We start from the raw sequence: 22,571 nt of genomic DNA, 5'->3' as shown, positions 1-22,571 counted from the left end.
GGTGTGTACACTTTTGAACAGAATGAAGATATTATTTAGGCTCACTTTGGCTAAATCTTTTTCTTATTTTTCATTTAGTACTGCCTTTCAGAAGCTACAGAAGATGCTTACATGTTTCCCAGAAGACAAAAGAAGTTAAATTTACCCTGATCTTCAAACTCAAAAATTTTTCACTCTTAATGCATCGTGTTTCCTTCTGAAGCATCAGTGAGTGTTTGAACCTTCTGTAATAGTTGCATATGAGTCCCTCGGGTGTCCTCAGTGTGAAAAGATGGATCTCAAAATCATACAGTCGTTGTTGATAAGGGTTAAAATATACAGAAATGCTAAAAAATCTAAGAATTTGTGGGACCTGAAGGCTTTTTCTGAAGAATAGCAGGCAGTTTAACTGTTCAGGACAAACAAGGGACTCATGAACAACTATCACTAAACAAAAAAAAAAAAAAAAAAAAAACACACAGCTGTGGATCATTCAGGTAATAACACAATATTAAGAATCAAGCGTATGCAAACATTTGAGCAAGGTCATTTTTATAAATTATGTATGTAAACATCTTTTGTGTGAAATATCGTACTCAGGTCAGTACTAAATAAAAAATAACATGCATTTTGTATAATCCCTCCTATTTTGGTAAAAAAAAAATCAACATTTTGCAGATTCTGCAAGGTGTATGTAAACTTTTGACCTCAACTGTATATAAAATTACACAAAATAACAACTAAAATGATACATTTAAAATTTTAAAATCAAGTATCTCAATTACTAAAATAACACCGATTCATACCAGGACAAACACGTATAGCTCAGCAAATGTATTTTATTTATACAAAACAACAAGGACTACCAAAAAGTTAGTCAAAGGAACATAATTTTGGTTTTTTGAATGAAATACATTTCCTCACAATCTCCAAAACACTCCTTAAAAAAAGACAAGTACAATCGTTCACAACAGTCGTCAAATGACAAACTCTCTTGGCTTTGAAAAGAAAGAGGGGAAAAAGACCACATTCTCTTGTGACCGCAACGACGGGGAATCCACAGACGGAGACGAGACGGACAGACAGAAGCGTCCTCGGCTCGGTTAGGTCGTGAGGCTGGCTGTCTAGCTGGCTGGTCAAACAACACATATTGTGCTTTCTATTTTCTTTTTTTTTGTTGTTGTTCTCCAACACAACGAGAGTGCAATATTATTATGCTTTGAAATGCTGCTGTATACATTTCTACAAGAGGTTGGCACATTCAGACATTAACTTATCTATAATATCGGAGCTTTGAACATGATTTCATTTCTTCTTTCATGTATAAATACAATATACTCTTCTTTCCTGGCATCTGGACCCCATGTAAAAAGCTTCAACGGATGATTATTTACAGTGACAGCGTGATGAAAAATGCCCCCATGAAGGTCATAAATAACAATAATAACAATAATTAATAACATAATCAAAAGTCCCAGATTCACGCTCCAAAATCTGTACACTCGTCCACTTCTCTTCGGTTCTTCTCTTCAGCTTCCGAACGAAAACAGAGGGATGTCCAAGTCAAACTTCCTGCATCTCACAGCCTTCCCTTATCTCATCTCCTGGAAGAGAAGAAAAGGAGACAATTTGGAATTAGAAAAGATAATCTTTTATTTTAAGTTGACAGAATAATATGTTTAATGCAAATACTGATATATAGATGGTTATATATACAGACGATGCTGGTCATATACACAGACAATAAAACCTATGGACTTTTTTCCTCGCAATTCTGGCTTTTTTCTCACAATTGTGAGATATTATCTCACAATTCAAGATATAAACTCGCAATTGCGAGTTATAAAATCAGAATTACGAGATATAAAGTCACAATTCAGACTTTTTTCCTCACAATTGCGTGATATAAACTCACAATTGCGAGAAAAAAAGTCTAATTTTGAAGGGGAAAAAAGACTGATATGTTCTCAGAGTTGCGAATTTATATCTTACAATTCTGACTTAACTAGCAATTGCATGTTATAAAGTCAGAATTGTGAGTTTATATCTCATAATTCTGACTTTATAACTCGCATTTATGAGTGTATATCTCACGATTCTGAAAAAAAAAGTCAGAATTGTCAGATGTAAACTTGCTATTGTGAGAAAAAAGGCAGAATTTGAGATTAAAAGTTACATTTTTTAAATTTTTATTCAGTGGCAGAAACAGGCTACCATAAAAACCTTTATGAAAGTAGCCAAAACATACGTTACACTGGTGACCAATGGTTTTAATTGGTCATTTAAACTGGTCAACTGGCTTAGCTGGTCTATTCAGCAGATAATTGTGGCCTCTCTCAGGACAAAAGTAAGCCTTTTTTGGTTTGGTATGTCTATAGATGACTTAATGCAGCAGGGATTGTCCGTCATGTGACGTGACAAGATCTGAGGACCCAGAATAAAGGCGATCTCACGGGCAGACCCCTTCTCCCCTCACCCCGTCAAGCACCTATTCACGCTCTCTGTCCAACTGGAAAGATAACGCTAACCACCGTGACAGGACGGGGTAACCCGAAACTCTCTCCCCGGGGAACGTATAGCCCTCTTTTATGTGGCCTGTCTTTATGTTCCAGAGGGGGTAACCTGAGAGGGGGTCACACATCTGAAGAGACTCTTCAGCCCATATGGAGTGACCTTAGATGTGCATAACCTAGTTCCCATCACACAACTATTCACGTCTATAGGGAAACACTGTAAAATCAGCCCATGCTACTAGTTCTTCCTAATCTGATTTGACTAAACTAGTTGTAAATGGTGAGAAATGTGAAAAAGTACCATGGTATTAATGTGTTTTTTTAAAAATGACTCAAAGTATATTTTGTGTATTGCGGTCATAAGTTCTCCAAGTGGTGCGGAATGTGTGATTGCTGGCTAAAAGTCCCGTGTCTCTGGAGAACACTTACACTATGTGCTGAACAGCCAGATGGACTCAGACTCATCCACACTTAGTCAATCTGTCTCACCAACGAATAAGTGTTAAGAAAAGATAAACTACTGCACGTTTGCGAGGCTGTGTTTGACTAAGCTTGGCTAATGTTTGAGATTTAAGATTAAGGTTAGGATTTGGGAGGGCGAGGATTAGATCTTGAAAGGATACACTAAAAAAACAGCCTTAATCAGTATTTTTTTGTCTTGAATTACTGAAAAAATATCTAAACATCTATAAAACAAGATTTATGTGAAGTTGTGCAAGCTAGTAAACATTGTTTTAAAGGGATAGTTTACCCAAAAATGAAAATTCTGTCATTAATTACTCACTCTCATGTCGTTCCAAACCCGTTAGATCACAAATTGATGTTCTGAAGATGAATGAAGGTTTTATGGGTTTGGAACGTCATGAGGGTGAAAAATCTGACAGAATTGTCATTTTTGGTGGACTATCCTTTGAAGAATAATTAGACATTTTTATAAATGATAAAAAGACAAAATGCTGATTAAGAAAATGATTTTCCACAGTGTGAGAAAAGTTACTTGGTCTTACATCATTTCTCTTCCTGCCCGTTCCGTGCCCTCGCGATCCTGTTGACCCTCGTGATGATGAACTTCCTGTTGTGGAGCAATTGCTGGACATCTGACCCCGAGGCAGGAAGTTGGGCTTGTTGTAAGGAATTAAATCATCATCTGCTGTGAGCCACAAAAACAAAACCGTAATGTTAGGGTTCAAAAGTGTATTGATACAATGTTACCTTTCATTTACTTTCAAATAAAAAGCCAGTCCATTTAATCCTAGAAATACATGCAGTCAAACCAAAAATTATTCACCAGATATAATTACTAGTGGGTGTAGGACACTATAGTTCATTTATGTAAGTGAGAATAGCAAAATAAAGTAAACTGTGACATATTATACCCAAAAATTCTTTATACAATGGACTACCAGTAAAATTGATACAAATTTGGGACCAAAAATTTGATTTGACACTTTCGCCTGACCATGTTTTGTTGCATACCTTTCTATCAAAGTTATTTGACATTATCAGGATGAATTTGTTTTGACTCGGTTTAACTTATTACCATTTTCTAAACTATAGCGAATAAACTGTGATAATGTGAGAAATGTTAAAGGTGTCTGAATAAGTTTTGGTTTGACTGTACATACAGTATACATTTATATATTTTGTAAAAATTAAATAATATATATATTCATTTTTATATACAATATAAAGAAATAATTATGCTTTCAAGAGATTTTTTTTTTTTTTTTTAACTGCCACGTGTCCACCAAAGCATTTTTTTCCAAGGCTAGCGTATTTTTTCAAATTTGGTGTTGATCTGTTTAAATCTCTAGAAAGAGTTCGTTTAAATACGAACAGCACAAAACTTGCAGAGAAAATTCAAAATACCAGACTTCCTGTTAGGTTTTGGACTTCATACCAAGCGACTTTTTTGTAGGTATTGGTGTGTTACATGTGTCCACCAAATTTCGTACATGTATGTGAAACATGGCTTGAAGGACACTTTGTTGAAATTTTATAGGTGGCACGATCAAGCCATTTTGCCACACCCACTTCTGAACCCATATCAGATGTAAATATTCACAACCTCTAGCGTGTGTGCAAAGTTTCATTAGTTTTCGGGCATGTTTAGGCCCTCAAAAATGTGATTCACTTTGGAGAAGAAGAAGAAGAAACTGAGCAATTCCAATAGGGTGCTCGCACCACTGGTGCTCTGGCCCTTATTGTGTCAACATTTTCATAATCATAACTGCAAATTCAGATACTAGTTACACTTCCTTAAAGCGTCTCAACTGAAAAAACTCTTAAGGTGTTTTCAGCTGGTTAAAAGCACTTTGGTGGACACACAGCCTTGAAATGAAATTGTCAGATGTTCTCTAACCATCTATCCGTCTATGAGAAGAGTTTTTCCGATTGGGTGTGCTCTGTTCTCTCCTCTCCATGGAGGAATGGGAGCTGCCCACTCTCTCGAGGGACGTCTGCCCACATTCGAATCCCCCTTCTTGAACGCAGTCGACCTCATCTTCAGGAGGCGGCTCTGGTGGAGGGGGCAGATCTGCAAAGATGTGACCAGCATGTTAAGTATGCAGGAGCAGGATAAATGATTAACTAACTTGATTCTGGAAAAGGCCTGGTCAGTAACTCACCGCCTTGCAGTATATCTCTTCGGTATTGACCGCTCTTGGAGGTTTTCTTCTTCACCTTGGACTTCTGCCCAGGCGGTGTGTGGTCTGCAGAGGGCCTCGCTCGACCTACGAGGGGGGATGAGACCACAATGAAGTGACTAAAACAATTGTAGCTATTCTAAAAGTTGAAAGCTGGGAGCATGAAAATGGCATTTTACTTCGTCTGAAGTACCAAAACTTCTGTGGCTTGGTTATAAAGAGAACGAATACTCACCTGGTGTGGTGTTGCTGACATTTTCTACACTTTGAGCAGCTCCTTGGCTCAGGTCCCGTTTGTGTGCTAAACGGTGTGGCACAGAGTTGTCAGGGCACTCCTGATTGGCCGACAGGTTTGGGTTGGACTGGGTTAGAGGGGGGCTTGGCGCTCGCGGAACAGGCACTGGTCCACACGCCAACCGACTGTTGACAACAGATATGTTCGGTCAATTAGAGCAAAGTTTGACATTATGAAATTTGATCAGAAAATGACATTATACACTACCAGTCAAAAGTTTTTGAACAGTAAGATTTTTAATGTTTTTCTCCTCTGCTCACCAAGCCTGCATTTATTTAATTCAATATACAATACAGCTAAAGTTTTAATTATTTAAAATAACTGCTTTCTATTTGACTGTGTTTTAAAATGTAATTTATTGTTGTAAATCATAGGCTTGGTGAGCAGAAGAGACTTCTTTAAAAACATTAAAAATCATACCGTTCAAAAACCATTGACTGGTAGTGTATCTAACTAAAATGTTATTTTTTTGCCATTGTTTTCACCCAGATCTGCAGCCAACAAGGCACACAAACACTATTATATGAACTCATATTAAACTGAAAACACACTAGGCCAAGATCAGCACTTTGTAAAAGTAAATGATCTTTCTAAACTTGGCGCAGCTGCAGTCTAGCAGGAAGCTTAATGAGAGTCTCAATATTTGCTCTGTGCCGTGATAATCTACAAATACGGACCTGCAGAGGAATAAATTATTCATAAAACTTGTTTTTTTTTCTGCAGGAACAAACAATAACACCGTAAAACTTCTCCTAAGAGAGTGAAAACAAATAATCTTTTCTATTAATGCAGAGAAATAAAATGCAGGAGAGTGGTTTCCTCAAAAATGAAGAATGGCTTATATTAAGCATTTTAAAGTGAACCTCACCTCAGAAATAAAGAAAATGTCATTTATGCTGCATCTTATCACATTTATGTTTTGAAATACACCATAAAGTTTAGAACAAGCAAATCTTTTTTGACAAATGCACAACTCAAACTGTCAAAAAACCTATTTGTGCTAAAATAAAGGTGAAATAAACTGAAATGCCGATCTGACAAAAAAACATAAATGCACAAAAAAATAGTGAAATATAATTTGAAGGTTTCCGTGTCTCACCGTGCTATCTGTGGCTGTTCGAGCTGATGTAAGCGTGGTATATCGTGGCAGTAGCCATCGTCTCTGGGAGACGGGGTTAAGGTTGCGGTGGACTGGTGGCTGTAGGATGTGGTGGGGGAAGAAGCCTCTCCTCTTGGAGGAGGAGCGGGACTGTCCTCCATCACGCCGTCCATGAGGTAAGTCCTATCCGGGAGAGGAGGACACCACTCTTCCTCATCAGACCTAAGTGAATAGAAACGTTTCAATATTAGTAAGAGGTTCATAAATAAAGAGCAAGCCTAAGATGACTAAAAGCTAACTTTGAAACATATCTGTTACAGGGTTCGTGCAGATAGTGTAAAATGAAATTCCAGGACTTTCAAGAACTTTTCAAGTACTACTTTTTAGATTTTCAAGGACTTCAATCAGAGATCTCACTTATGAAACAATGTCTTCTTTTTCAAATTCTAAAAAAAGATATAAAAAGAAATATACTAATAAAACAAAACTGCAAAAATAAAGTGAAGCAGATGCAAAGTATTACTACTAACATATTACACTATTACTGCAGTAATCAGAAGTCCTGAACTGAATCAAATGATTCATCATATGTGCTCTGAAGTCCTGAACTGAATCAAATGATTCATCATATGTGCTTAGAAGTCCTGAACTGAATCAAATGATTCACCATATGTGCTTAGAAGTCCTGAACTGAATCAAATGATTCGCCATATGTGCTTAGAAGTACTGAACTGAATCAAATGATTCACCATATGTGCTTAGAAGTCCTGAACTGAATCAAATGATTCGCCATATGTGCTTAGAAGTACTGAACTGAATCAAATGATTCACCATATGTGCTTAGAAGTCCTGAACTGAATCAAATGATTCGCCATATGTGCTTAGAAGTACTGAACTGAATCAAATGATTCACCATATGTGCTTAGAAGTCCTGAACTGAATCAAAAGATTCGCCATACACACTCAGAAGTCCCGAGCTGAATCAAAAGATTCGCCATACACACTCAGAAGTCCCGAGCTGAATCAAATGATTCACCACACATGCTCGGAAGTCCTGAACTGAATCAAATGATTCACCATATGTGCTTAGAAGTCCTGAACTGAATCAAATGATTCACCATATGTGCTTAGAAGTCCTGAACTGAATCAAATGATTCACCATATGTGCTTAGAAGTCCTGAACTGAATCAAATGATTCACCATATGTGCTTAGAAGTCCTGAACTGAATCAAATGATTCGCCATACACACTCAGAAGTCCCGAACTGAATCAAATGATTCACCATACATGCTTAAAAGTCCTGAACTGAATCAAATGATTCACCATATGTGCTTAGAAGTCCTGAACTGAATCAAATGATTCGCCATACATGCTCCGAAGTCCTGAACTGAATTAAATAATTCACCATACGTGCTCAGAAGTCCTAAACTGAATCAAATGATTCACCATACGTGCGCCGAAGTCCTGAACTGAATCAAATGATGCACCATACACACTTAGAAGTCCCGAACTGAATCAAATGATTCGCCATACACACTTAGAAGTCCCGAACTGAATCAAATGATTCGCCATACACACTTAGAAGTCCCGAACTGAATCAAATGATTCGCCATACACACTTAGAAGTCCCGAACTGAATCAAATGATTCGCCATACACACTTAGAAGTCCCGAACTGAATCAAATGATTCGCCATACACACTTAGAAGTCCCGAACTGAATCAAATGATTCGCCATACACACTTAGAAGTCCCGAACTGAATCAAATGATTCGCCATACACACTTAGAAGTCCCGAACTGAATCAAATGATTTGCAACCCGCACTCCAAAGTTCCAATCTAAAGCAAAAGAATTGCGAACCTGCTCCAAAGTTCTAAATGAAATGATTCATGATCTATGCTCCGAAGTCCTGATCTGAGTAATGATTTGTGAACCATCAGTGCAGATTGCGAATCATTTGACTTAGATCTGAACTAAATCATTTGATTTAGACTGGGATTTCAAATCATGGATCGCAAATCATTTGATTAGAATCATTCAATTCATGAAATGATTCACAGACCTGTTCCAATCTAAACCAAATGATTTGCGATACATGCTCTGAGTGGAGCTTCAAAACAGTGAATCATTTTGTGACACATTGGTTTAATTCATTCAGAGTTTCAAAAAGCTCAGTTTCACCCATCACTACGTGCTTTTTAAAATAATTACAAGTGATGTCGAAATTCGAAAATGAATGGGTCTTTTAATTTGATCTGGCTTTTGCTAGTGTAATGCTTGAAATAAATTATCAAAGTTATGAGTGTGAATCAATCGAAGCAGTTCTAGCTTAATGACTCAATTGATTTGGTTCAAATTCAAGCACTTCAAGAACTTTAAGCACCTTGTACAAACCCTGCTGTTATTATGAATATTATATCAACTTTTCTTACCACTCACTTGCCCTTCTCACTTAGAGTGGGAGAATAAGTGACTTTGTTTCTGCTCTCTAACTAAATTCCCTCATTTTTAGCAGAAGGTTAAGTAACTCCAGTACCTCTGTGCTAAATCAATCACGGCACACTCATTATGACTGCCTGCTGCAGTAATCACCGGGTCAATGCAACCGGTGGCATATCGATTCCTGCTGCTGTTGTGTCAAATGAGACAGCCTGGCTTCCAGATAACAATATGCGTGATCTTTCAGCTCTCGAGGGACCAATCCATGCAAGAGCGATGGAAAGTAAGTTAAATGCAGTGGCATTTTGAGTGACACTGACTCAATGTTATGCCTTGGGCACTTTGAGGGCAAACCGCTGAGCTGAATGACACCTACACACGGCTTTTTGTTGAATTCTTAAGCCTCGCTGGGCTGAAGGGTGAGTTATTAAAATTATAGTCATAATTAAGTAACAGAGCCGATGTTCTTGCCTTCGGGCTGCCACAAAGGTTAACCTTACAATCCATTAGTTCATCACACTTGAGCACTAGTCATGAAAATCCAGTCGACGTCTAATGCTTGGAGGAAGGAACTTGAGAAGGGTTGTACCTGTCACTGGCTAATGCGGTTACTGCGGGAGGGTATGTCAAGGTTATCAGATTCGCGAGTCAGGGCTGGTTAACCGCTGCGGCTAATGTGACTCGCCCCTGTTAGTGCCCCTCATGGGCAGCTACTGGGCTGAAGTGGCGGCGGAAAGCAATAAGAGCGTCTCTACCCGTCAGCGCCCGCGGCTGGGGCATTCTGCGGCTACTGCTGACCGCGCGCTTCTCTAACAAGGAACTAATGTGATACAGGCCAGGAAAAGAAAATGTAATTCAGTCAGGCCGTCATGAGGAAACAGGCCAGATTCAAGAGTAGCATATCGCTAACTTTGTTAGCCTTCATATACAGCCTTGTCAACAGCAATCAGATTGCTCTGGCACTGCGAATTTTGAGAGTGTTCCGGGAACAATCAGGAAAACTTTGTCCAAGAGGCTAAGTAAGGCCATGTTCCCAGCTAGCCAACATGCTGCAAATTGGTAACAGATGTCGTCATGTAGACATGGAAATGAAGTTAAACACTAAAATGAATTGCTGAAATGGTGTGTGAGAACTTGGGGGGAGTCTTGAGATTTGTTTTGTCTGCCAAAGTCCTGATTGGAACACTCTCTGGCTCTACTAGTTCTGCTTCTATATAATTGAATAAAGACTGAAAGTTTTTCTCAAGGTTGTTTAAATAACATGTCAAATCACTATTAGTATCAAAATTGTGGCTTTTAGTTGAAATAATGCTAGAAAAAACTGAAATGAATCTATAGCTTTGTAGTGAACTTTACCCCATGTCCTGTATTAGTTCATTATCGTCTTCCTCTTCACACTCATCCAGGTCTCCAGAGAGAGGTGGAGGCGGCAACGCATCCATCCAGTTGAGAGATGGTGTTTTTACTGGCTTCCCCATCAACTTCTGCTTAGGTTGTTTTACTGTAGTGAAGCAAACGTTTTTTTGTTAATAACAAAACACCTTTATTTAACGTTGTTAATGTTAATTTAATTGAATAAACTTGGTATTAATAAGTTTAGTTTAATAAATGTAAATAAAATGCATTTAAATAAAAAGCATTTAAAATTAGTAAAACTAAAACTGAAATCAAATTATTAAAAAATTAAAGCTAAATAAATTTAAAATATATAAAAAAACTAATAAAAATGACAAAGCCCGTTTCCGCCACTGAATAAAAAAAGTAATTGTGACTTTTTATCTCACAAGTTGTGAGTTTACATCTCACAATTTCGACATAAACAAGTCTGAAAGTCACAATCACGAGTTATAAACTCAAAATTGCGCAATACAAACTCACAACTGTTAGTTATAAACTAAAAATAGCGGGATATACACTCACAATTCAGACTTTTTTTCAGAATTATGTGATAAAACAGTCATAAACTCAGAATTGCATGATACAAACTCACAACTGCGAGTTATAAACTCAGAATTGCAGGATATAAACTCGCAATTCAGACTGTTTCTCAGAATTGTGTTATATAAACTCACATTTGTGAGTTATAAACTCAGTAGCAGGATATAAACTCACAATTGCAAGAAATAAAGTCAGAATTGCAAGATATAAACTCATAATTCAGACTGTATTTCTCAGAATAATGTGATTATAAACTCAGAATAGCGGGATATAAACTTGCAATTATTTATTAAGTTATGAACTCAAAATTGCATGAAACGCACTCACAACTGTGAGTTATAAACTCAGAATAGCGGGATATAAACTCACAATTCAGACTTTTTCTCAGAATTGTGTGATATAAACTCACAATTGCAAGTTATAAACTCAGAATAGCGGGGTATAAATTTGCAATTATTGAGTTACAAACTCAAAATTGTGTGATATGCACTCACAGTTGCGAGTTATAAACTCAGAATAGCGGAATATAAACTTGCAATTGTGAGAAACAAGTCAGAATTGCGAGATATAAACTCAAAACTCCAATTCTAAAGGGAAAAAAGACAAATTTTATATCTCACAATTCTATCTTAACTCGCAATTACGTGTTATAAACTATAAGATATACACTCGCAATTCTGAGAAAAAAAAGTCTGAATTGTGTGTTTATAAATACTGACATTATAACTCGATATTGTATCACACAATTCTGCAAGACAAAAAGTCACAATTACATTTTTTTCTATTCAAACAGAAACAGGCTTCCATACATAAAATTAAAATTAAAATTGTATGTAAAAATATGTAATGTAAAAATCAAAAGCTAATTCAAAACATTAATAAGTGCTATTATACTATATAAAAATACTAAAGTAACACTGTTATTCAGCCAAGCACAGCATTCATTTTAGCACTGAAGGGAACAGATAAGACTGGAAAGATACCGTTATCAGTCTTGGAGCGGTCTGGCTGGGCATATTGAGAATTGGAGGTTCCAGGCTGAGTCATCCAGTGGCTGCCATCTTGTTCAGGGCTGCACGGTGCCTGGTTGGTGAACGGCATGATGGGAGTACTGGCGTAGGGAGTGGTATGTTGAGAGTACTGAGCGGAGAAACTGCGCAGGTCCTCGCTAGTGGGATCAATGGTGCTGTAGATGGGGCCTTCGTTGGAGTCTGTGCTGTACTTCTCATTTTGGTTGAGGTAATTAGAGATTCCCGCCTCTGAGGAAGCGATGGTAAATTAAGTTTGAGTTTAATTAATGAGACTCGGTGCTGTGGAAACGTAGTGTTAAATTAATTTAACAGTACAGCCGGTGGTGTTGTTCTACAAAAGCGAGTCTTACCATTATAGTATCTCTCCGGGGTGTCATGTTTAGACGTACAGCAGTTCACAGAGTCTTTTCCGTTGTGCACGAGATTGGTAGTTGGCCAAGAATCAGCCAGCCATGGGTAATTTCCCATGTTAGCACCCAGCATACCAGGCCTACATATCAAGACACATCCAAAAATATCAATAACTGTAGAATGAGCAAAAGTCATTTGCACTCTGAATTGATGCTTGAGAAGCTAAAAGTGCCATTTACCTTCCGTTAAGTCCAGAACTTTCTCCATGTGGGAAACCGACTGTAGAGAGAGAAAAAAAAAACATAAATAATGCAACTGATCCTCAGATAGAAATTACAAGGCTAAATGTAAACTCAAAATATAAAAATAAAAGCTAATTCAAAATATGTCAAATAACACCGCTGAATCATTATTTAATGTCAAATGTCATTTGGTGTGACATGTGCATGCTTACCCGCAGGTGTGTATGCAAATGATGCTGTGTAATGGCTGAGCTCTTTTCTCTTCTTCCGTCTGCAGTAGATCCACACGCTGAATCCCATAAGGATTACCCAGCATGCCCCGCCAATGCCTGCGATGAAGGCAGGCTGCTTCACTATGTCTGTGATCTGCTCAGCCAGACTTACATTCTCGTCAGATTCGCTGCCTCCACCTGTGACTGTAGGCTGCTCTGCGGGCAATTCTGAAAAGGAGAGAGAGTACGAAAAAGAGAGTAAAGACAGATCAAAGTGTTACTCAGACAGAATGTCTTAATAGGACTCAGCTTATTGGAAAGAATTAAGCAATTTAGTCTCATAGCGGGACTTTAAAAAGCAATCAAAGAGAATTTACACAATTTTTTGTACTTCAACTCCACAAGCTCATCACTCCACTCTTTAATTCTTTCAGTTTAATAATCACTGCTGGTTTTTCAGCGAGTACTCACTGAGAAGCACAGATACGGGCTGGCTGTGTGCGCCCACACCTGCACTGGTCACTGCCGCCACCTCCACCTGGTACAGCACACCAGGTAGAAGACCCTTTAATAAAGTCGTCAGCACATTTCCATCCACTGTCTGATTAATGTGGTAGCGCGTCTGAGAGTCATTACCCAGACACCAAACCTAAAAAAAAAAGAAGATAAGAATTAGATTTAGAACTTAAAAATACTGCAGTATCCTAATCTGGTCCTTGATCTTTAGGATTTATATCTGCATCTGCGTCTTTCTCGCCTCTCCTGAGCCCATTGAGTTTTAACAGATGTCCTAAAGCATGCGGCGAGTTTGGTGGGGGGTAACGGAGAATGAGTGCGGAAAGAAATGTGAGAGGAGGCAATGCCTCCTTTGCGATATGATTGGATATGACTGGTTTTGATCAGCTGTGTTTGGTTCAACTGAAGTCTGAATTAACAATATAATGGCGTTAATGTGAAGAGTAATTTAAAAGGTACATACACAACTCACACACTTAGACAAAACCACTTTGTTACTTCAAAATAAGACTTAAAATGGCCTGAAAACATGATGTGTGAGTTTTTTTGTGAGTAATTAGCTTGGTGAAATTTAAAGTAAATCTCAGCGTCTGTGACCAATATCTAACTTTGAATCAGTTAAAAATAGTTCAAGACTATTAAAAAGAATAGCTGAATAAAATATTAATTCGCAATTCAGACTTTTTCTCTGAATTGTGTGATATTAACTGCAATTTCGAGTTATAAACTTAGAATAGTGTGAAATCAAAAGATTAGCAATTCAGACTTTTTTCTCAGAATTATTTGATATAAACTCAGAATTGCGTGATACAACCTGACAACTGCGAGTTATAAACTAAAAAAATTGCAGGATATAAACTCAAAATTTAGACTTTTTTTCTCAGAATTGCGAGATATAACTCACAACTGAGTTATAATCTCAGAATAGCGGGATATAAACTCACAATTCAGACTTTTTCTTAAAATTGTGTGATATAAACTCACAAAGGTGAGTTAGAAACTCTGAATAGTGGGATATTGAGTTGTGAGTTTACATCCCACTATTCTGAGTTTATAATTTGTAATTATGAGTTTATCACATAATTCTGAGAAAAAAGTTCTATAACTTTCCAAAACATTCTCCTTCAACGTCCCTGCCTGGTGGAATGATCTTCCCACCCCCATCCGGAATGCAGACTCCATAACTGTCTTCAAGCGACTGCTGAAAACCCATCTTTTTCGACACTATTTGACTCAATAAAAAAAAATAAAAAAACTTTTGTTCTCCTCTCTTTCCTGATCTTCCCTTTCTAGCCCGTACTCATCTAACAACGCCTGATATATGGTATTTTTGAGCACTTCCTATGTCGATCTGCCTCCTTAGGATGAATCACTTGTTGTATTCCCCAATTGTAAGTCGCTAAATGTAAATGTAAATGTAAATGTAACTTGTAATTGCAAGAAATTCAGAGTCAGAAATGTAAGGAAAAAAGAATTTATAACTTGCAAATGTGAGTTTATATTACACAATTCTGAGAAAAAGTCAGAGTTGTGAGATAAAAACTTGCAATTCTGACTTTTTTCTCAGAATTATTTGATATTAACTCACAATTATGAGTTATAAACTCAGAATTGCATAATACAAACTCACAGCTGCAAGTTATAAACACAGAATAGCGGTAACGCAAGTTCACAAATAAAATATATTGTTTAAATTGCTACTGCCTTGAGTTATTATTTTAATAAACGTAAAATACTTAAAAACACTTGATGATTCATACTTGGCTTTAATAAATAGAATATCGATTACATTGTTGATGTAAAAATATGAAAAAGTTTTTTTTCTTCTTTTTCTGATAGTGTAAGTAATGTTTATTTAACCAAGAAAATGTGACTGGGACATGAATTTTCATTGTTTTGTAGTTGTTTTGTGATCTAAAATATACCTTATACTCTTGGATGACTCCATTTTGCATCTCAGTGGGAGGAGGCTGCCATGATACACTGATGCTTGAGCTGTTGCTGAGCTTGACTGTTGCCACGGTTACAGCACGAGGGGGGGCGCTGGGAACTGAAGGAGAATTCAATTAAAATTACATTTCGAAAAGTGAGTGTCCTTAATAGTAAATCCACATTAGCTCTCTCCATAATTTTATTTGCCTGAATGAAGTGATTCATCTTCATATTATGTACAACAAAATAGAATTGAGTCGGGCTGGGGCTGAATGACCCTGAATTGAATTGATTAGAACGAAATTAAATTGAAGGGCATCAAATGGAAACTGAAAGAGCTGCAGATATCTCACCCTCCTCTGGCGTGCGAAACGTCAGCGGGCGGCTGTCCATGCCCTGGAACTCGTTAAAGTAGGGTCGTATTTTAATCTCGTACTCCGTGCCTTTGAGCAGGTTAGCGATGACAGCGCTACGCTCTGTTGCAGCTTTCACTTCCTGCTGGGACCAGGAGCCCCCAACAGGACGATAAAGCAAACGATAACCCTGGATGTACTGAGACTGACGATCGACCTGACAGATGGAAAGAGGGAGACGGCGAAACAGAGAAATGAGATAAGGTGAGCCGGCAGGAGAATCTTAAGACCGGTGAGGGGTTGATTCAGAGGGCAGATATTAGCGGCACTCACGTTCCAGCTGATCTTCACGCTGGATGCCGTCAACAGTAGTGGTTCGTGAAGCTGCACAGCCATCTCTCCCAGCTCCCTCTGCACCTGTCGATGGTCCACACCTTGACCTGTAGGACTTACATCTGCAAAAGACAAAATTCAATATTAACATCTAACCACCCTACAATGATTAAAACACATTCACTTCTGTTTTTTTTAATCCCCAAAAAACAGAAACAGTCTCAATTATCAAGCCATTTTGATTTTCTGAGCAATATGATGTCATATTGCTCAAGCCCCGCCCATGACCATTGAATGACTGTCCTGTATTTGCATAAGGGAAGGGTGAGCAGAGCTCATTAGAATTTAAAGACACATTACGGTAAAAAGGGCATTGTTTTACAAGGCCATGAAATTTTAACCAGACATTTCATGAAGATGTCATCTTTAAATTATGCAAATGTAGGAATTTAGAAAACATTATAGAAAGTGTCAAAAAAAAAACCTTAACAAAAAATTGGTCATAATTCATTCCAAAAGCAATAAAACAAGACAAATAACATGCATTTTCATTGATTAACAATAATAAAGTATTTTTTTTGTGACATTACTAAAATTATTATATGTGGAAAAAATGTATTTAATATGTACTTTTTTATATAAATAAAATTAAAATATATAATAGAAAAATATACACTGTCACTGAAAAGTTTAGGATCAGTAAGATTTGTAATGTTTAAAAAAAAAAAGTATTATATGCTCACCAAGGCTACATTTATTTGATCAAAAATACTGAAAAAAAAAAACAGTAAAATTACAAAATGTAATTTCAATATAAAATAATGTTTTTTTTATTTTAATATACTTTACAATAGAATTTATTACTGCGATGCAAAGCTGAATTTTCATCAGCTGTTACTCCAGTCTTAAGTGTCACATGATCCTTCAGAAATCACTATAATAAAATTTGAATATTTTTGGGAACCTGTGATTCTTTTTTTCAGTATTCTTTGATGAACAACCAGTTAAAAAGAACAGCATTTATTCAAAATCTAAATCTTTTCTAACAATGTAAATCTATGCTATCACTAATTTAACACATCCTTGGTGAATAGAAGTATTAGTTTCTTTCAAAAAAAGAAAGAATAAAAATTTACTGACCCCAAACTTTTGAACAGTAGTGTATATTGTTAGAAAACCGTTCTATTTTAAATAAATGCTGTTCTTTTAAACTTTTTATTGATAAAAGAATCCTGAAAAAAGTATCACAGGTTCCAAAATAATATTAAGCAGCACAACTGTTTTCAACATTGATAATAAATCAGCATATTAAAATGATTTCTGAAGGATCATGTGACTCTGAAGACCGGAGTAATGATGCTGAAAATTTAGCTTTAATAGCTTTTATTTTTTAGCTTGAATAAATTACATTTTAAAATATATTCACATAGAAAACTGTTATTTTAAATTGAAAAAATATATCACAATATTACATTTTTTTCTGTATTTTTGATCAAATAAATGCAGTATTGATGAGCATAAGAATAGTCTTTAAAAACCATTAAAACTTTATTTTTTACAACATTGTTCTTCTGCTTTTGATGTAAAATATGTTTTGATGATTAGGTCCAATCTCCACTAAATGAAACTGATTTATAATCTGTAAAAACAGGCACTATTTATTTTGCTTTTTACCTGTAATTAGTTCATCTACGTTAATAAAAGTTACACAACATATAATGTGTATTACACGTTCATCCATTTTTAAAGATCTCTATTAAAAAAGGTCATAAAATTCATTGGTCTCCAGTGTACTGACCTTGTGTGCGTACGGGCTCTGAGATGGGGCTGGGGTCGCTCAGACCGTATGCATTGACCGCCCGCACGATGAACAGGTAAACAGTATTCGGAGACAGTCCTGTTACCGTGTGCTTCTCCAGCTTCACAAAATCCGCAACCGTCTGCCACGTGCTGCCTGCTGATTGGCTAAAAAAACAGATAGAAAGATCACTAAATTAAATTATTCATCACATTTACATAAACATACGTGTTTATTTATGCTCTACAATATCAAACTCTGCACATTCATACAGCTTAATCTGAATAAAACATCAATACACCCATGTTTTGTCCTACATTTGTCCCGAAGCTGTTGCACAGCATTAGAGCGAGGAGGGTTTAACAGCAAAGTCAATGTCGTAGATGTTTATCTGCACTCTTTTGATTGTCATTACATGTGTCTGTTTAATGACCCGGCTCTTCTGTGATGCTGTTCTCGTACCCTTTGGCTTGACAGTGCGTGGCGTGACTAGAAAGAGATCTCTGCGGTGATAGATTTATTTATGGCACAGACAAGGCTTGTCATAATGCAGTGCATGTAATAAATAAATAACACCTTGGATACTGAACTGAGAGTTTATTAAACATAAACCGAAAACATTGGCTGATTCTGTATGGAAGCCTGTTTCTGCCACTGAATAAAAAATAAAAAAGGCAATAGCGACTTTTTATCTCACAATTCTGACTTTTTTCTTGCAATTACGTGTTATAAGCCAGAATTGTGAGATATAAAAAAATTAATCTGAATTGTGAGTCCTGAGAACATATCAGTTTTTTTTTTCAAAATTGGACTTTATAAATCGCAATTGCAAGTTTATATTTCGCAATTCTGACTTTAGAACTCTTTTCTATTTTTTTGAGAAAAATGTCAGAATTGTGAGAAAAAAAGTCAGAATTACGAGTTATCAATTCTGACTTTATTTCTCTCAATTGTGTTTATTTTTCGCAATTCTGACTTTATAATTAGCAATTGGAAGTTTATATCATGTAATTCTGCGAAAAAAAGTCAGAATTGCAAGTTTTTATCTATTCTGACTTTATATCTCTATATTTGTGATTATTTTTCGCAATTTTGACTAAGTTTAAGAAAAAAAAGTCAGAATTTTGAGTTTATATCTTGCATTTCTGACTTTAAAACTGAGAAAAAACCTGAACTGGGAGTTCTGAGAACATGTCACAATTCTCACAATTCTGACTTTATAACTCGAAATTGGGAGTTTATATCATGCAATACTGAGAAAGAAAGTCTGAATTGTGAGTTTCTATCTTGCATTTCTGACTTTATAACTTACAATTGTGATTTTATATCACGCAATTCTGAAAAAAAAAGTCAAAATTGTGAGTTCTGAGAACATAGTTTTTTCCCCTCAAAATTGGACTTTATAACTCGCAATTGCGAGTTTATATCTCATAGTTCTGAAAAAGTCAGAATTGCAAAAAAATTCAGAATTGCGAGTATTTATAAATTCTGACTTTATTTTTCTTAATTGTGAGTTTATATCACACAGCTTTGACTTTATGACTCGCAACTGAAAGTTTGCATTGTGCAATTCTGAGAAAAAAAAGGTCAGAATTGTGAGATAAACGTCGCAATAATCTTTTTAAATTTTTTATTCAGTGGCGGAAACGGGTTTCCATCCATTTCATCTTCAATTTAAGAACACACAGCTTTTTATTAACATCCAGATCACGCCTAAACATACAGGAATATGAACTTGACTTAATGAGAACCAAGAGAGCTACTTAGATGTTGCGTACAGGTGGGCAAAATTCATAACAACATGCATCCCCCTCTAATAAACAATGAACAGTAAGCACAGACATCTGTCTGTGCCAGAAGGCCTTGGGATATTCCTCTTCACTTGTCTGTGGTTAACCATCATCCTTGTTTAGACCGGCGGTCACGTGCGGCGCGTTCAAGGTTTATTTTTCCCCGGTGGCAACTCCTGCCGCAGACACAAAGCCAATAAAAGCCCGACCTGCACAATTAGGCCAAGCCATAAATGCTGGGAACCTCGTAAATATTCCTTCAGCGGCCCTCCGATAGGAACGATAAATCCAAGGTCACTTTGCTATCAGCTGGGATGGAGGCAGAGGCATAGACAATTCCCTTTTCTCCAGCAGGACCGTGATTGGGTTCTTGTACACACATAAACACCTGCATATACCTGCATAAATTCAAAAAGTGGGCCACAACATAAACCTTTTTTTCCCCTTGTATCAGTGTCAAAATCCTAAACCCAAAAGCCTAAACCCTCCTCATGCAGAATTTCCATCCCTCGCTTGTTCTTTACCTCCCTTTCCCAACGCTCCGTTGTTCCACAGCACCTCAGGGAAGGAAATTTTATAGCAAACACCCCTTTCAGCCCCACAGCACTCTATAAAGAATCAATTTTAAGGATGTGAGGCCATGCTAACTGTTACCCAGGGGGGCGAGGGAGAGGACAGAGGCATAGTGTGTGTATGAAATACAGAAAGAATGAAAATGTGTGCGTGTGTGTGGCACTCTACATCTCCATTGCTGAATAGCCGGTTTGCTGTCTGCCCTCCCTCTAAGGACTGCAGGACCTTGCTTCTGTAATTAGAGGTAGCCCCATTTCAGTCAGCCTACAATAGCTTAAAGAAGTGTCTGTGTGGACTACATTTGAATTCATTAGCATGTCATACTGAGACCCTCTGCTTTCAGAGCGAGCACATTTCTCAAGCTGACTTTCTATGAACGGACCGCTCGCAGACTGAACAAAAACCAAAACAGCTAGTGCAAGGTTGTTTTTTTATGCCCAGGACACCAAAATATGATGATTCCCTTATGAAGTACTCTTTTTATGTATTACAAACACAAATATACTGTGTGAGATTATACTAATTACTAATTAAATAATTGGCTTTTTGATCATATTAGTCAAGTTGACAGCATATATTTTTCTATTTCATTGTATAAAAGTAAAAAAAATATGACTTTTTATATATGTATCCTATTAGGGGCATTTTATATTAGGAACTATTTTTTCTCGCAATTGCAAATTTACATCTCGCAATTCTGACCTTTTTTCTGATTGCGAGTTGTAATGTCAGAATTGCAAGATATAAACTCACAATTCTAAGAAATGAAGTCAGAATTGCGAGATATAATTTTGCAGTTCTGAATTTTTTTCAAATTGTGAGGTTTAAACTGCAATTCTATAAAAAAGTCAGAATTGCGAGATATAAACTTGAAATTCTGAGAAATAAAATCACAATTCAGAATTGTGTTTATATCTCACAATTTTACGTTTTTCTCAGAATTATGAGTTCATATCTTGTTTATATCTCACTGTTCTGAGAAAAAAAGTCAGAATTGCGAGAAAAAAAGACTTTATAACTCCAAATTGAGAGTTTATAACACGCAATCCTGAGTAAAAACTATATAAACTTGCAATTATGACTTAATTTCTCTGAATTGTGAGTTTATATCTGGCAATTCTGACTATATTTACTATAATTGTGAGTTTATATCCTGCTACTCTGACTTTAACTCACAACTCTGAGTTTATATCACACAATTATTAGTAAAAAATGTCAGAATTGTGAGTTTATATCTGGCAATTCTGACTTTGTAACTCGCAATTGCGAGTTTATATCATCCAATTCAGAGTCAGAATTGCGCTTTTACTATATAAACTTGCAATTCTTATATCCTGTTATTCTGTCTTTATAACTCGCAATTGTGAGTTTTTATTACGCAATTTAGAGAAAAAAAGTCAGAATTGCGAGTTTATATCTGGCAATTCTGACTTTATACCTCGCAATTGCAGTTTAAATCGCAATATTCTGACTTTATAACTTGCAATTATGAGTTTATATCATGCAATTTTGACTTTGTAATTCGCAACTGCGAGTTTATATCTCCCAATTCTGAGAAATGAAGTCAGAATTGCGAGTTTACTATATAAACTAGCAATTCATATTTTTTTATCTTGCAATTTTGACTTTATTTACCACAATTGCGAGTTTATATCCCACTATTCTGACTTTATTTACTACAATTGCGAGTTTTTATCCGGCTATTCTGACTTTATAACTCAAAATTGTGAGTTTATATCACGCAATTCTGAGTAAAAAAAGTCAGAATTGTGAGTTTATATCTGGCAATTCTTTAAATTGCAATTTTAATAATGGCAATTGACTTTATAACTTGCTATTGCGAGTTTACTATACAAACTTGCAATTCTGACAATTGTGAGTAAGAATTGTGAGATAAAAACTTGCAATGACCTCTTTTTATTTTTATTCAATGGTGGAAACAGGCTTCCATACCAAACCATGAGCTCATAATTGCCCAAGAACGTAGCCTGCCCTAAGGAACAACACTGTGCGCTATGCATAGAATAATTCTATGTAGAATAATTCAATAATTCATAAAACTACATCCCCTTTAAATAAGCCAGAGTTCTCCAAGTCTGTGCCTGAAATTCAATTGTAGAACACCAATACACTTGCTATTAATTTAGATCTCTCTGGCAGTAGGTTGCCGCCTGAGGGGGAGTGATTCTTGTAGGAGGCAGGATGTGAGATGTAAGCGCAGGATGTAGCTGCCCTCGCATGACTGTGAGGAGCAGTAGAGCGGGGGAAAGGGGTCAGGGACAGGGCAGCCATGCGGCGGTATTACCCCGTCTGTCACGGCTGACCAGCGACGCAAAGACAGTGACAGTGAATTAATAAAAAATGAAGAACTGACCCCTGTAGTAGCCTCCGGCAAGAAACAATATTATCTCGGGTAGGAAGAAAAACAAACAGGAAGGGGCCAGAATAGAGACGCTTACTCACCTGAAAGCCTCGATGATGTAAGAGGTGACAGCCGCACCGCCTTCATGAGCATTCGGTTGCCAGGTCAGG

General features: G+C 36.7%; 1 protein-coding gene across 1 annotated transcript in view; it reads right to left on the bottom strand.

Annotated features, from left to right (window-relative positions):
- Positions 1 to 798: 798 nt before the first annotated feature.
- The window catches only part of robo3 (roundabout, axon guidance receptor, homolog 3 (Drosophila)), a 227,771-nt gene continuing 205,998 nt past the window's right edge, over positions 799 to 22,571 (bottom strand). The window contains exons 21-27 of the mRNA XM_073829030.1: positions 10,327 to 10,471; positions 6,532 to 6,753; positions 5,373 to 5,557; positions 5,120 to 5,224; positions 4,855 to 5,028; positions 3,500 to 3,639; positions 799 to 1,583 (exon numbers count right to left, since the gene is read on the bottom strand). Of these exons, the coding sequence (XP_073685131.1) occupies positions 1,572 to 1,583; positions 3,500 to 3,639; positions 4,855 to 5,028; positions 5,120 to 5,224; positions 5,373 to 5,557; positions 6,532 to 6,753; positions 10,327 to 10,471 (983 nt within the window). The 3' untranslated portion in view covers positions 799 to 1,571. The remainder of the gene's footprint in view (positions 1,584 to 3,499; positions 3,640 to 4,854; positions 5,029 to 5,119; positions 5,225 to 5,372; positions 5,558 to 6,531; positions 6,754 to 10,326; positions 10,472 to 22,571) is intronic.

Source organism: Garra rufa, chromosome 23, assembly GCF_049309525.1.
Source record: "Garra rufa chromosome 23, GarRuf1.0, whole genome shotgun sequence".
Lineage (NCBI taxonomy): Eukaryota > Metazoa > Chordata > Actinopteri > Cypriniformes > Cyprinidae > Garra > Garra rufa.
The sequence above is the reverse complement of the archived record's forward strand: the minus strand, read 5'-3'. Positions and strand labels throughout refer to the sequence as shown.